The following is a 15230-nucleotide window of genomic DNA, read 5'->3' as shown; positions in this document are numbered from 1 at the left end:
GCCTCCCAATGACTCTGGACCAGCTCTGGCTCAGGCAGGGACTGAGCAGTTGCTTCCCTGACCTCCTGGAAGAGTAGAGGCTCGCAGCCTTCCACCCCGCTTCCCCTGCTGCTCCCCTGTCTGGAGGGTCTTGACCAGCAGGCAGCCTTCCCTGGACCGCCTGGGTGCCCCAGCCAGAGGGCTCTGCCCACACCCGCCTTCTCCAGGAGCCCCCGCCCCCAGCCAGAGCAGGCCTTGTGTGTGCGGTACTGTCAGTGGACTCTTGAGTTTGGGGATCACCATCTAAGCTCGGCAGTGCGCTGTGCAGGCTGGGGTCGTGGCACACCTGGGTGTCTTCAGTTGCTCTAGCCCCATCCACAAGGTTGCCTGGGTGGTGGGCTGGGGACAGTGGCAGCAAGGCGGCTGTGGACCCTGCCACTGCGGAGCTGGGGGGCGCCGGGGAAGCACCCCGATAATTCCAGGTCAGAGCTCTGGGGACTGCTGGGGAAGAACCCTGATAATTCCAGGTCAGAGCTGTGGGGGGCGCCGGGGAAGCCCCCCGCTAATTCCAGGTCAGAGCTCTGGGGGGTGCCGGGGAAGCACCCCGATAATTCCAGTTCTCATACATGCAGGAAAGGAAATACAGCAGTGGCCACACTGGGGGCTGTGGAACCACATCTTGGGTGGTCCAGGTGGGGTAACCCAGACACCAGGGTGGGGCCTCGGAGCCCGTGGGACGGGTGCCGCGTGCTGCCCTCGTGCTCAGTGGAGGCAGACAGAGGGTGTCATCTGTGGCTGAGGGAGTTGGGCCCTCTGTGGGTGCTGGGCCTGGGGGGTAGGGGCAGGGGATCTCCCACGCTCTCCCTCCTCCTCCTAGGGTGAGGTCTGGCCCCCTGGGAGGCTGGGCGGGGTGGGGCCGCTGCCTTTCTCACACTGGGGCTCTGGGGCCTCAGTCAGTGCCAAGTCTGGGAGGGTGCCTTTGTGTGGAGGGACAGCAGGTCTGCTTTCCTGGGGGGGCAGCTCCACTGGGCTGACAGCCAGGTCCCGGCTCTGCCCACTTTCCTTGTCCTCAGCCCGGGATCCCAGCACCAGCCCTCCCCTGCCAGGATGCAGGCCAGGACCCTGCGGGGAGCTTCCCCTGTTCCCCACCCACCCACACAGGACAGGCCTCCCGGCAGGTGTCGGCCCAGGATAGAAGCTGCAGCCAGGCCCTGTGTGTGAGCCACCAATCCTCATGGTGGCCCCAGGCAGGTGCAGGCTTATCTGCAGTCTTGGGATGGGGACATTAAGGCTCAGCGGTTGCTGTGACTTGGTGCCTTCCCAGGACTCGGAAGTGGCAGCCCAGGCCCACCTCCGCTCTGGGGCCTGCCCCACCGGCCGCCGGGACAGTTTAATTCTGTCTGGAGACCCGAATCCGGACGGCTGTGGCAGGGTCCGCAAGTGTGGTGGCGTCTGGCCGCCTGGATCCTTGAGCTGATGGTCCCTCTGTCCGAGGCTCCACCTGCCTCCGCCTGCGTCCCCTGCCTTGCTGTACTTTGTGCAAGCCCTCAGGGGCCCCTGGCAGGGCCAGCAGGGAGGGGTGGCTTCACCTTGCCCCGTTCCTTGGCTCTAGACAGGTGGTTTACTCTGAAACTCCTCCTGCCCCAGGGCCCTGTGCACTGGCATCCCCTCTGCCTAGAGCACCTTCCCCTTACCACGGAGGGCTCAGATGCCACCCCCAGAGAGGCCCACCGAGATTTCCCCACCCGAGGCAGGTGCCCTCTCCCCCCATCTTCCTCTTGAGCGCCGTGAGCAGCGCTTACATGAGCCGCATCCCCAGAATCGGGGAGCAGCAGGTGCTCAGCGAGCTTCGCTGAGTGAGTGGGTGAGCGGCAGAGGCTGCGGGCGTGGAACGCGCGTGGTGGGGCCAGGACTCGTCTCAGGGCAGGAGGGTGACTGGAGGAGCAGGGGGTCTCCGGCCCCTCAGCCTCCTGACCCTCCGTTTCCCTGCAGGGCCAGTACTGTGACATCTGCACAGCGGCCAACAGCAACAAGGCGCACCCCGCCAGCAATGCCATCGATGGCACGGAGCGCTGGTGGCAGAGCCCGCCACTGTCCCGAGGCCTGGAGTACAACGAGGTCAACGTCACCCTGGACCTGGGCCAGGTAGGGTCCTTCTTTGCCTGCCGCATCCCCCAGCTCTGCCTCTGTGGCCGTCGGGCCTACCTTGGGCCGCAGGACGGGAGGGCGAGGTCACCACTCTGAGCAAGATCTGGGCCCTGGGAGGCTGGACAGGAAGGACTGGGGGTGGGGGCAGTCCCCATAGGCACAAAGTCATGGCAGTCGGCTCCTTCTGGCTGTGCCTTCAGCATCCCCACAACACAGGGAAAGGGGGTGCAGTTGGGGTGCCTCCAGAGGCCACAGGGTTTGGGTAGGGGTGCTGAGTGGACAGCGTGGGGCCGGGAGGGCAGAGGTGCTGTGAGCAGATGTTTACTCGAAGGAATTCCTGTCGGGTAGGGGAGGGGCCGAGGAATGCAGAGGAGGCTGGCGGAAGTGGACATTCCTGGGATACCTGTCGGTGGGCCCGAGGGGTTAGGTGGGGCCAGTGCCTGCTCTCCCGTCCCAGCTTCGGGCTCTCTTTGGCTTTGGAGGCCCCTGCACGGCAAGAGGCTGAAACTGGGTGCCTCCAAGCGAAGACTGGGCCCCCCAAAGTAGACCTGCACGTTGCCAGCCCTGAGCACCCCCAGACAGGAGGCAACTTGGCCTGGGTACCCGGCCTTGAGGTTCTAGCCTGTAAAATGGGCCAATAATCCTGGTGCTTCTTCGGTCAGGGACGGGGCGGGGGGGCGGGCACGTGCTGAGGCTGGGCCTGAGAGCAGCCAGTGCCCTGGGGTGGGGCTCCAGGGCTGACCCAGAGGCCTGCGTCCCATTGTGTGGCTGCGGGGTCTTCACTTCTCACTGAGCCATGGTCCTGGAGGTGTTAGAGATAGAGGAGGTCGCCAGGCGCCAGGGCTCACACCTGTAATCCCAGCACTTTGGGAGGCCGAGGCAGGCGGATCGTGAGGTCAGGAGTTCCAGACCAGCCTGGCCACTATGGTGAAACCACGTCTATTAAAAATACAAAAATTAGCCTGGTGTGGTGGTAGGTGCCTATAGACTCAGCTACTTGGGAGGCTGAGGCAGGAGAATCGCTTGAACCTGGGAGGCGGAGGTTGCAGTGAGCTGAGACCGCGACACTGCACTCCAGCCTGGCTACAGCAAATAAATGAATGAATGAATGAATGAATGAATGGTGGAGATAGAGGAGGTCTCCTGGAGTCTGGCTGGAGGCCCGGCCCCCAGGGGCAGGCAGCTTCGGCAGGCTTCATAGCCTGCAGGCCTGGCCTGGGGGTTGGCAGGCAGTGAGGGGAGAGCTCAAGCCCCATCAAGTGGCCAGGAATTTCCAGGGGTTCTCGGACCCGGTGTAAGGCCCTGTGGAAAAGCAGCGAGGGGAGTGGGAGGGGGGTTGCGGGTCCTGGGCTCCCCGCCCTGACCCTGACCTGGCCTGGCTCTGGGTGTGGCTTTGCCTGTTTATCTCCCTGGGTTTCGCTGTCTCTGGCTCCCCTGTCCCCTGGAGCCTGGCGGGTGGGGGGGGTCCCTCATCTCTCTGGTGCAGCAGCGAAGGCCCCACCTTGGCATCAGTGTACGTGAATTCTCAGCTGCTGGGGGAGGAAGCGGGGTACTGGCGGGTTCTTCCCACCCCTCCTCCTTCTAGGAACTAGCCTGGCTGGGCTGGGGGAGGGGAGAAGGCCCGGTCTCTACTGCAACCCCAGGGTGGCTGAAGAGCTGGTGGGCACAATGCCCGATGTGCCTGGGTGGGGCCAAGGAGGATGGGGCTGAGGCTGGACCCACACGTGCGGCCTCCGCCACCTCCTGGCTCTGGGGCTTCTCTGAGCCTCGGCGCACGTCTGTGAACTGGGCCGGAGACTTCAGGGCTGAAGTCAGTTTGCTTTTAGATTGTTCTGGGCCAGAAATCAGGTTCCACTGCGTGAGCATCTTGCCTCTTCCAGCCTCAGTTTCACCAACTGGAAAATGATATGGAGGGAAAAGGAACCCTTCCACTCCCCCTGGGAAGTCGCTTCTCCACCCACCCACCTACCACCCACCTCTGCCTGCCCACCCACCTACCACCCACCTATCCCTCTACACACCCACCCACCCATCCAGCACCCTCCCTTCCACCCTACCTATCCACCCCCCATCCATCCCCCCACCTATCCACCCTTCCACCTATCTACCCCCCACCTATCCACCCCCCACCTACCCACCCCCCACCTATCCACCCCCCACCTATTCACCCCCCACCTATCCACCCCCCCACCTATCCACCCCCACCTATCCACCCCCCACCTATCCACCCCCCACCTATCCACCCCCCCACCTATCCACCCCCCCACCTATCCAACCCCCCACCTATCCACCCTCCCACCTATCCACCCCCCCACCTGTCCACCCCCCCACCTGTCCACCCTCCCACCTATCCACCCCCCACCTGTCCACCCCCCACCTATCCACCCTCCCACCTATCCACCCCCCACCTATCCACCCCCCACCTATCCACCCCCCACCTGTCTACCCTCCCACCTATCCACCCCCCCACCTATCCACCCCCCACCTATCCACCCCCCACCTATCCACCCCCCACCTGTCTACCCTCCCACCTATCCGCCCCCCCACCTATCCACCCCCCACCTATCCACCCACCCCACCCCCCTATCTGCCCACCCATCCACCTATCCCTCTACCCAGTCCCCCATTTATCCACCCCCCACGTATCCACCCCGACACCTATCCTTCCACCCACCCCCCAACTATCCCTCACCCACCCCCGCCTACCTCCCCAGCCCCCACCTTTCTTCCTTGCTTCCGTCTGTCCGGCTGTCCCGTTCCTCCCTCCACACCTGTACCGTCTTCCTTCCTTCCTCACACCTGCTTTCCTGACCCTATGGATGTGTCCACCAGGGCCCTTATCTCGGCCTGGGCCAAGGGGCTGCCAGCCTTGGTCGGGGTGGGGGCCGGAAGTCCCTGGAACTGGGTGGGGAGACGTCCCTGGTTGGTGGTGAAATGTGCTTCCTGGGCTTCGGGACCGATCCTGGGGCAGAGCTGGGGCTTCCATCAGGAAGCCAGGCTGAGCGAGGCTGGGTCCGGGCACTCCCCCTGCAGCGGGCTGCCAGCAGCCTTTGTTATGGGATCTGGAGCGGATGCCCCGGGAGCGGGTGGGGGTGGCGGACCCTGGGCATCGGGAAGCCTTCCTGCTCCTGGAAGGCTGAGGAGGGTGGGGTGGGCTGCATCCTGGTTCGGGCCTCACGCCCCTGGTGTGTGGCGGGGCAGGGGCTGGCGCAGCGGAGGGGAGGGGGAGGCTGTTCCTGTGCTGTCCACCGGGAGCGCCTGAGCCTGGGCCCCCGGGAGGGCCAGCTGGGCTCCTGGCCTGAGACCAGCTGCACCCAGCCGAGGAGGGTTTCTCTCCAAGGGTGGGGCCTCAGGAAGAGGCTCCAGCTCTGCTCACCGATGACTCAGGGGCAGTTTCCGAGTTGACCTGCCCGGGGGGTACTTCTGGGGGGGTTCTTGTGTATCTCCTTGTGTCCTCCGGAAGCTTCTGGAGCTGAGTGGTGACGTCACTGGCCTCAGGCTCCCTGTTCCCAGAACCACACCCAGGCCCCAGGCCCAGGGAAGGGTGAGCAGGTTCTTGATCTCCCAGGCCCAGGCACTTGGCCAGGAGGGTCCCAGCTTGGACGCCCCCACCCCCTGGCTCTGCTGCAGGGTCCAGCCTCTTGCTCACTGTATCAGCCACGCCAGCACGCTAGCCCATGGGGTCCAGGGTGTAAGGAGCTGGGCAGGAACAAGTGGGGCTGGCTCTGACCTGTGCCCACCCCCCCCACCCCAAGAGGGCTCCTGGGTGGCCTGAGTATGGGGGCAGGGCTCTCCCCAGCAGCGGAGGGCATGCCTCCCATCTCGCTTAGCTGAGGAGTGAGGGTGCTCTTGCCCGCTTCTGCCCCTTCCTCCAGGGAGGTCCTGCTTTGTTCTCTGCTGCAGTAGGCCAGAGTGCAGGTGCCACAGCTGGGCAAGGCTTTGTCCCAGCCCCAGGCCGAGTTTCGGGGCAAATGGGGAGGCCCAGGTTGGGGTCAAGGCGTGAGGAACTGGGGCCAGCAGGATGTAGGGGGATCGTTGGGCACGAGGCCAGAAGTATTGGTAGGGGGCAAGGATGCCAGGTGAGGGCCCTGGGGATGCTGGGGAGCCGTGTGAGGCCAGAGTGGATGGGGGTAGGGATGGGGAGGGGAGGCAGTCAGCTGCCCCCTCCAGATGGGGGAATGCAGAGGCAGAGCTCTGCTGAAGTTATGGCTGCTGGAGTGTGAGTTTCCCTAGGCACTTGGGGAAACTGAGGCAGAGGACATGAGAGGGTCAGGGATAGTGTGGAGGGCCCAAGGTCCCAGTGCTGGGGTCTGGAGGACTCGGGGGTTGGCTGTGCTGTCTGGAGTCTGGTTCCCAGGCTGGTTCCTCCTCTGTCAGTGGCGGAGCGTACCTGCTGGAGGCGCAGCACGCCTGGCCGCCTTGCCCTTCAGGCCTGCCTGCCCTCTGGCTGGCCAGCTTGGGCCCTGGGCAGGCCTTCTGATCCAGGGTGCCACTGGCCTGGCTCCCGGGGCCTGGCTGGGCACTCAGCCATGTGGTCAGTGCCCCAGGACGGTCAGCGAGTTGTCCAGGGCAGGACAGGAAGTGCAGCCTCGGCCAGGCTCTGGTTACAGGGCTCGGCGTCCAGGACAGGTGCACGGGCTGGGCCAGACAGCTGCTGGAGCAGGACTCCCGGGCGGACGGTGGGGGGTCCCGGGAGGCACCACTCCCCTCCCCTGGCACAGGATGGATGCGGGACCCTCCTTCTACCTGTCCCGGAAGGAGGATGTGGTCCGAGGGGCTGCCGTGCCAGGTGGAGCTGGAGCTGCTCCTCTTCCCGCACCCCCGCTGCTATGCTGGCCCTTGGTGGCTGCACTGCCAGATCTGGCACTTGGGCACAGAGATGCCCCAGCACCATCTGGACCCCCCGGCACTGGCAGCCCCGAAAGGCTTTCTGTTTTCTGTTTCTAAACAAGACCCACCACATTGGCCTCTGACAGTGCAGCTCAGCGGAGACTAAACTGTTTGGTTTCAGGCCAAGGGGTCCCCTTGGGATCATTGCCGCTTCCTGTCTGCAGCTGACCGTCAGGCCTGACCTGGGTTGGGCTGCAGTGGGGAGCCCCGAGCTTGGGCTGCAGTAGTTGGGGCCACTGAATCCACCCAGGCCTAGCTTTGTTGAGGTGCGGAGCAGCCCCCTGGCTGGGACCCCAGGGACTTGCTCCAGCCGGGGGCTCCTGTCCCCCGCCCACCCCTGCAGTTGCCCTGTGCTGCTCAAGTCACCCGCAGTTGGGCGTGGCGGCATCCAGACCGAGTCGGGGCTTCTGGCCTTGGAGCTCTGCTGTCTTTATCCTACTTCCCCAGTGCGGGGCTTGCTGGGCTTGCTGTGGGAAACCCCGACTTTTCCAGTCTGCTCCCTCTGGGAGCAGTGTCCTCAGGGCGTGTGACCCACCAGATAAATGGTGTGGATGCTGTGCTTATCCACCCAGCTGGGCCGGTGGAGACGCTGCCGCCCGCCCTGCCCCTGCTGTGGGGCTTATCTACATTTCCAGATGGGGTCTCTGCAAGGGGAGGCAGGTGGTGGGAGCGGGCAAGGGCTGGCCTGGCCCAGGACTCCAGGTGTCGATCGAGGGGACCAGGTACCCCGGTGCCCTATCCGAGCGGCGAGGTCATGGTGCTGGCCTGGACGCCTGGGGCTAGGAGGGGCTTCCTGCCCCGGGAATTGGCACGGGGCCCTTCTTCCTGCAGGGCTAGGCCTGAGTCACAGACCGCTATGATCCAGGCTGCTGGGGAAGGCTGGACTGGCCTTCACCCCCCAGCAGTGGCCTCACGGCGGGCACCTGGGCCTGGCCCTGGTCTCCCCAGCCCAAGATGGACCAGGGCAGAGCCCACCAGCCACAGCCCACCCCATGGTGAGGTGGGTCCCTCAGCCCAGGAGGCTGCTGGCCACCAGCCCCAAGCCACCCCAACAGGCCACACCAGGGTCCCCGAGGCTCCGCCAGTCCTAACCATGCTGCCCAGACCCCAGCCCCTACGCAGTCCCCTCCCCAGCTTTGCCTTTGGAGTGTCTCTGCTGGGTGGCAGCTGCCTGCCCTCTAGGAGCAGCTGGCATCCTCCCTTCCGGGGCGCTCATGCCCTCACGGAAGACATTTGATCCTGGTGCCCCCTCCGCACCTCTTCCCCCTGCCCTGTGCCCATCGAGGGGAAGCGTCCGCCCCAGGGCCACACAGCCCCTGAAGCCTGGAGCCCACCCGGGCCCCGCTGCCCCGGCCCCGTGCTCCTGGGGCTCGCGCCGACCCCCTGTGAGGTCGTGGCCACCAGGCGGAGGCCTCCTGTGGGAGCCGTGGTCCTCCCAGGTCAGGCTGGGTACGGGGGGGATTGGGGGGCGCCTGGCTGAGAGGCGGGCCCGGCTGCTGTCCTGGAGACGTGCCTGCCCCAAAATAGCCAGATCTTTAAAAATAACTCGGGCAGCTTTGTTTGGCTTTTGCTTTAAAAGAGTTTTTTTTCCTTCTGCAGAGAAGTATGCAGCAGCGGAAAGGTCAGCGCTGGCCGCCGAGCTGACTGGGGCGTGGAGGGGGAAGGGCTGGTCCCGCAGGCCGGGGTCTGCGCCCGCTCCGGGTCGCGCCGAGGGCGGCCGGTGTGGCCCTGGGAACCCCAGCCAGCGTGGAGACAGATGGGAGCTCTTCAGCGCCGGCTTCCTTTCCTGAGCGTCTGTGCAGCCACCAGGCCCTCGAGGACAGCTGTCCAGGGCCCCTGACAGACAGATGCTCAGGTCAGGGGACAGACAGGGGGCCAGGGTCTTCCCGTGAGCCCCGGGGTGGGGAGGGGCGGAGCCTGTGTCCCCCTCGTCCTGCCGATCAGTGTCTTTGAGTCAGTATTTGTGCAAGTGCTCTCAGCTGGGAAAAATGTGACCGGCTTGCTGAAGGGAGGGGGAGGACGGGTCCGGGCAAGGAGGGCGCAGCCTCCGGCCGCTCAGGGAACAGCGGGGGCGGCTCCCCGGGGCTCAGTTAGGACCTTTAGTTTCAGGAGCCTTTGATGGGAGGGGCTGTGCTCCCAGCTCCCCGAGAGCAGCCTGTGTCCGTGCCCCTGTCCACCTGGAGTAGACCCTTCCTTGTCCAGGCACTGGCACCACTCCCCTGCTCCTGGGGCTCTCTGAGACGCTTGTGGTCAGGCCCGTGGGGGGCTGTGAGGCCCAGGTGTGGGGCTGGGTTAGGGTCTGCGCTGGACAGGGCACGTCTCCGTGCGCCCCAACCGTGACAGGGAAGTGGACGATGACCTCACGGCCTGGCAGCTGGTGAATAGGCCCGGGACCCGCCCCCATCCCGGGAAGGCTGTGCTTGGCCCCCACAGTCCCTGCAATGCCAAGCCCTCCAAGAAGGCGGGACTCAGACCCAGTGTGTCTGGAGTCCTGGGACCCTGCCCCGTAGCTGGAGTCTGGGCAGCTGGTGCCCCGAGGCTGAAGCTGAGGGTCTGTGGTCTTTCCATGGGGGACCCCCACAGCAGTCTCAGTCCAGCTCAGTCCCGTGGGGCGACTGTAGGTCTCGTGCAGCTCTGGGGGACCCCTCTCTCCCCAGTGGGACCCTAGGCTCCCAGACCTGCCGGCTGACCGCACCCAGAAGCCCTCTGGAAGAGCTGGCACCGGCGGGTCAGGCCCTGAGGAGGTTCAGCGGATGACCCTGGCATGTGGCGTGAGCCTCAGAGGCCTGTTGGCCTGGGGGCCTGCCTGTGAGCAGAGGAGGGGCTGGTCCCCACTGCTGCCCGAGAGGAGCTGGGCTGAGTACTGAGGTCCCCAGGGCTCCATCTCAGAGCCTGCATGCCTGTGAGAGGAGGTGTGGGCTGGGGCCCCTGAGTCCCAGGCGCCAGGTGGGGCAGGCAGGCCACCCTGTGCTGAGGGCCCGTGAGCGGCCCCCCCCCAGCATCCAGGCTCCCTGTGCAGACGGGCGGGGGAGGGTCGTGTTCTCCCCACCTCCCTACTGGCCCCTGTGGAGCCTCTGCCTGAAAGAAGCCCTTTCCCCTTGGTTTGTGGGGGGCTGGTGGAGAGAGCGACCAGGGAGGGGCTCACTCTCCCTTGGAGCCTCCAGGCCTGTGACGTCCTGGACACAGCTTCCCTCTGTCATCCCCTTGTAGGGGAGCCTGGGGCCCCGCAGAGGACACGGAGGTGGGAGCCCTTGGTGCGGCAGAGGCTGAGCCCTGAGCCCTGGCTTGCAGGGGCTTGCAGGTGGGGTCCTGCCTGGGCACCGCCCCTCCTGTGCACCTCTGGACCCCTCTGCTCTGGGGTGCGGCCTCTTGCCATTGAGGCCATGGGCTGTTGCTGTTTTAGAGACCTTTCCAGAGGGGGCCTGTGGCCGTTCATGGAGGAGTCAGCCCACGGTGTCTCACCCTTGTGCCAGCGGGTGCGTGTACACCCAGATGCAGGCATGGAGGGAGGGCCGTGGTCATGCTGGGTGGGCACAGAGACGAGGCTGGGTAGCACTGACTGCGGGGGGCAGGGAGGCTCCGGCCTGGGGTCCTAAGGGCAGGGCAGGGATGGGGGTTGTGGGGCTGGGCTGGAGAGGGAGGGAAACCCGAGCAGGGGCCTGAGGGAAGCCAGCAGGCCTGGGGACGTGTCCAGGCTGAGGGTTGTGGGGAGGGACTGCAGTCAGGGAAGGCTTCTCTGGGGAGGTGTACAAAGCGCCCTGTGAAGGCTGAGCCAGGCTGCCCCTCAACCCGGGGGCACAGACACCTGGGCCATGCCTGGGTGGAAGTCGGGCTGACGCAGTGGGGAGAAAGCGGGCAGAGCCAGGGCTGGGCTGGGGCTGGGGCTTGGCGTTTTGGGGGACTGCGGGGAGAGGAGCAGCTTTCCTCTGCCATGGGCAGGGGTGCCCTGCGTGGGGTGGGGGCAGAGGCCCCATCCCTGGAGCAGCTGACCTGTCAGAGGCACCAGGGGTGGGACTTGGTTGGTGGCGGGGACCACTGTCAGGTGCTGGGCCTGCCTGGGCATGAGGGCTGTGGGGACACTGGGGTGTGTTCCTGTCCCCACCCTGGCCGGTCCCCCTGCCTGTGGAACCACAGAGCGTGAAGGACCAGAGGGACCCTGAGCTCCTGGGCAGGGAGGGGAGGAGGCGGGGAGCCCTTCCGTGAGGGCTAGTTCCGGAGGCTCGCCTCCGACCTGCGGCTCCCTCTCCCCAGCGCGTCCGCCCTGTGTGGCGAGCACGCCACGCCCCGTGCTGCGGCCTCACCTGGGGCCCCGGGAGCGCGGGGTGGCGGCGCCCTGAGCCTTCGTCCCCGCAGGTCTTCCACGTGGCCTACGTCCTCATCAAGTTCGCCAACTCGCCCCGGCCGGACCTCTGGGCGCTGGAGCGGTCCACGGACTTCGGCCGCACCTACCAGGCCTGGCAGTTCTTCGCCTGTGAGTCTCTGCTGCCAGGGGGGGCCGGGGCGGGGTGTGCTGGGGGTCCCTGGGCCGGCCTCCGTGGCCAGGCTTCTCGAGGTCTCCGAACGCCCAGCCCTGCCCTGGTTCCCGGCTGCTGCGATCAGGACCCTCAGCCGAGGACCTGAAGGCTCAGGGGAATTTGTGGGCTCCCGTCCCTGACGTCGGGCACAGCCGGATCCAGGGGCTGTGGCGCCAGGAATCTCGGGCCATCTCTCAGCTGCCTCTGGATGGCTTCACGGGCTGCAGCTCCCCGTGGTGACAAAAGGGCCCTGGTGGCTCCTGCCAGCTTAGCCCTGTGTCAGGAGCGCTGGCTCCCGCACGCTGGCCGTCCTTGGCCCTGTGCCACCCTGAGCAGGCATGCTAGTGGGAGTGGGTGCTCCTCCCCCATAGGCCAGGCCTGGTCACATGTCCCCCCAAATTCCCTGGCCTGAGAAGGGGGGGGCAGGTCAGTAATGGGCAGCAGGGGTGTGTCCCCAAGGAAGGGGGTGAGGATGGTCATGAGGTGGGTCACTCGTTCTCAGAGCATTCCAGGGAGAGTGGTGGGGGTGCTGCAGTCCGACGGGCCAGGCCCCCCTCAGCCAGCGACCTGTGGTCTCTGCCTCGGTTCGTGGGAGGCTGAGGGGTGAGGCCCAGAGATGTCAACGGGCCTGGGGCACCGTGGAGTCCCAGGCTTTCCTGGGGACCCAGCACCCTCCCCTCCCGCCGTTCCCCAAAGCCTCCAAGAGGGACTGCCTGGAGCGGTTCGGGCCGCAGACGCTGGAGCGCATCACACGGGATGATGTGGCCATTTGCACCACTGAGTACTCGAGAATCGTGCCCCTGGAGAACGGAGAGGTGGGCAGGGCAGGGCAGGGCTGGAGGACAGAGAGGTGGGCCGGGGTGGGGCAGTGCGGGGCTGGAGGGCAGAGAGGTGGGCTGGGCAGGGCAGTGCAGGGCTGGGGAACGGGGAGACGGGCCTGGCAGGGGCAGAGTGGTGAGGGGGCTGGGGGCTCGGGGGCTGGACCCACAGCCTCAGCATGTGCTGCCCACAGATCGTGGTGTCCCTGGTGAACGGGCGTCCTGGTGCCATGAACTTCTCCTACTCGCCGCTGCTGCGTGACTTCACCAAGGCCACCAACATCCGCCTGCGCTTCCTGCGGACCAACACGCTGCTGGGCCACCTCATGGGCAAGGCGCTGCGGGACCCCACGGTCACCCGCCGGGTGAGCCACCCATGGCCCAGGCGGGGTGGGGGTGCTGCTGGGGGACCCGGGACTTGGGGTGGGTGAGGCCCGGCCACCCGGCGCTCACAGGGCCTGCGGTACAGTATTACTACAGCATCAAGGACATCAGCATCGGGGGCCGCTGTGTCTGCCATGGCCACGCGGATGTCTGCGACGCCAAAGACCCCACAGACCCGTTCAGGTGAGGCCCCGTGCAGGTACAGTCCCATTCAGCTGCAGTCATCAGCTGCTTGCCTGTCCTTGTCACCCCTGCTTAACCTGGGGGTGGGTGACCTGGTTCCATGGCCCACGACGACCCTGCTCTCTATGTGACCTGAACCAACTGCCACCCCATGGGCCTCGGTTTTCTTGTCTGTGCAGTGATGTGGAGGCCAGGGCTGTGTGCAGCCTCCCCAGGGTGCCCCGTCTTGGTTTGGGGGGCCTTACCCTGCTGCCAGCAGAGTTGAGGCTCTCCAGATCCCCAGGCCAGCTGCCCTTTCCACCATAGCAGACCCCCGGGGCCCTGGGGGGAGTCAGTGGCGGGGATGGTCCCCCAGAATGGGCAGGTGCCCACTACGTGCTGAGGCAGCCTTCATTCATGTTGGGGGTGCCCGCCAGCTCTCCCGACCCTTCAGGACAAAACGGACAACTTTGCTGCCCCCAGCCCTGACCTTTCCTTCAGCCGAGCAGGGACCATGGCCCAGGACAGGGATGGCAGGGTTAGGGCGGCCAACACCCCCATCTGCCGTGCCCAGTGTGCTGCCTTCGGGGGCGGCCGAGGGCACTGTACAGCTTCCGCCTCCCAGGAGCCCCTCACAGAGAGGGCAGCAGCTCTGGTGCTGGCACCTGTACATTCCTCAGCCCCGCCCAGAGTCCTTAGTCAGGGAGGCAGGGCCGGGCAGCAGCCCTGGGGCACGTCCGTCCCTCCCTCCCTCTCTCCGTTTGTTCCTTCAGCTAGCAGGTGTGTGTTGAGCGCCTAGCACACACCGGGCCCTTGTCCTGGGATTGGGAACACAGGCTGGGACCCCAGCCAGCCTCAGGAGCACCTGTTCTGAGGGAGGCAACTGGGAAACGTGTGAACTTTTCCCAGTGTAGTGCCCAGAGTGGTGGTGCCCAGAGGGTAACACCTGAGGGTGACGGGGCCAGCCGGGGCTGGCTGCCTAGAGCAGCACAGCCAAGGCCAAGCAAGTGACCAGGCCCCCGGATCCCCCAGTAGAGAGCCGCCGGGGCTCATCCAGTGCCCGAAACCTGGTAGCCCAACCGCATGCGCTTGGATTACGACCTGCCCCTGCCTTCTGCTTGGGTCTTACTCCTCTGTCCACGCTCCGGTTTACAGGGGAGGTGGGGAGGCGGTGGAGCCCAGGTAGGACAGAGACTCACCCCCATTCTCACGGCCCGTGCCTAGTGGAGGCGGGAACCCCCAACCCCCTCAGTTGCGGCTGATGGGTCTGAGTGGGGGAGTGACGCAGTCACTTGATCCAGAGGACTCGGGCTGTTCGCCAGGAGTCGTGAGCACTGGGGACCCACCCTGGGCACCAGTCACTGCCAGCACAGTTTCAGGCTGCTGAGCTCCAGCAGAGCTAAATTGTCCTGGGAAATGAAGTGCCAAGGTGGGGGCACAGCTCATGACAGCTGGGAGTGGAACCCGCCAGGCAGCCAAATGGGCCTCAGGGAGAGGAAGGGCCAGGAGCTGGGCTTGCCCTGGCCTGCAGGGAAGACATTGCTGTCCCCTGACTCACCACACCTGGGTGTGGACTGAGCTTGGCTCTGCCTGCAGGTGCAAGCAGGGGTGACTGGGCACCTTTCCCAGGACCACAGACCCTGTTACTAGCACCTGGTCACACTCCAGTGTCCCAAAACATGAGCCTGCCTGTGTTTTCCCGGTACCCTTTACCCGCCACCCCATCTCTGCTCCAGGGAAGGGAGCTCTGTCTCGTTACCTCCACCATCGCCCTACTCGCACCCCTACTGTCACCATCACCCCCACCGTCACCATCGTCACCCCCATCATCACCCCCACTGTCACCATCACCCCCACCATCACCACCGTTAACTCCCAACGTCACCATTACCACCCACACCGTCACCATTGTCACCCCCACCATCACCCCACCATCACCGTCATCACCCCCACCGTCACCATCGTCACCCCCACCACCCCCACCGTCACCCCCACCACCCCCACCGTCACCATCGTCACCCCCACCGTCACCATCGTCACCCCCACCGTCACCATCGTCACCCCCACCACCACAAGTCTCTCTGACTGTGGCCCCCTCTCCTGCCACTTCTCACCTTGAGTCCCTGATAGACACAGGAACACCTGGTTTCCTTCTCATGGTCTCAATTCTGAGCCGGCCTCTGGATCGCTGCTTTAGCTCCTCTTCCACTTCACTAAATTTCTCTTCTACTGCGTCTGGTCTGCTGTTTAGTCTATCCGTTGAGTCTTATTTTATAGTTTCACTTTCCATTTCTAGAAGTTCTGATTGGTTCTTTTTCACATCTGCCTGTTTTCT

General features: G+C 65.4%; 1 protein-coding gene across 3 annotated transcripts in view; it reads left to right on the top strand.

Annotated features, from left to right (window-relative positions):
* The window catches only part of LAMA5 (laminin subunit alpha 5), a 56470-nt gene that overhangs the window by 2766 nt on the left and 38474 nt on the right, over positions 1-15230 (top strand). For 2 of the 3 annotated variants that reach the window (XM_074406750.1, XM_074406749.1), the window contains exons 2-6: positions 1972-2124; positions 11371-11488; positions 12228-12346; positions 12544-12714; positions 12819-12916. In XM_074406750.1, the coding sequence (XP_074262851.1) occupies positions 1972-2124; positions 11371-11488; positions 12228-12346; positions 12544-12714; positions 12819-12916 (659 nt within the window). Of the gene's footprint in view, positions 1-1971; positions 2125-6263; positions 10494-11370; positions 11489-12227; positions 12347-12543; positions 12715-12818; positions 12917-15230 lie in introns of those variants that run through there. The other variant, XM_074406751.1, reaches the window with a different exon arrangement.

This window comes from Saimiri boliviensis, chromosome 9 (genome assembly GCF_048565385.1).
Source record: "Saimiri boliviensis isolate mSaiBol1 chromosome 9, mSaiBol1.pri, whole genome shotgun sequence".
Taxonomy (NCBI): domain Eukaryota; kingdom Metazoa; phylum Chordata; class Mammalia; order Primates; family Cebidae; genus Saimiri; species Saimiri boliviensis.
The sequence above is the reverse complement of the archived record's forward strand: the minus strand, read 5'-3'. Positions and strand labels throughout refer to the sequence as shown.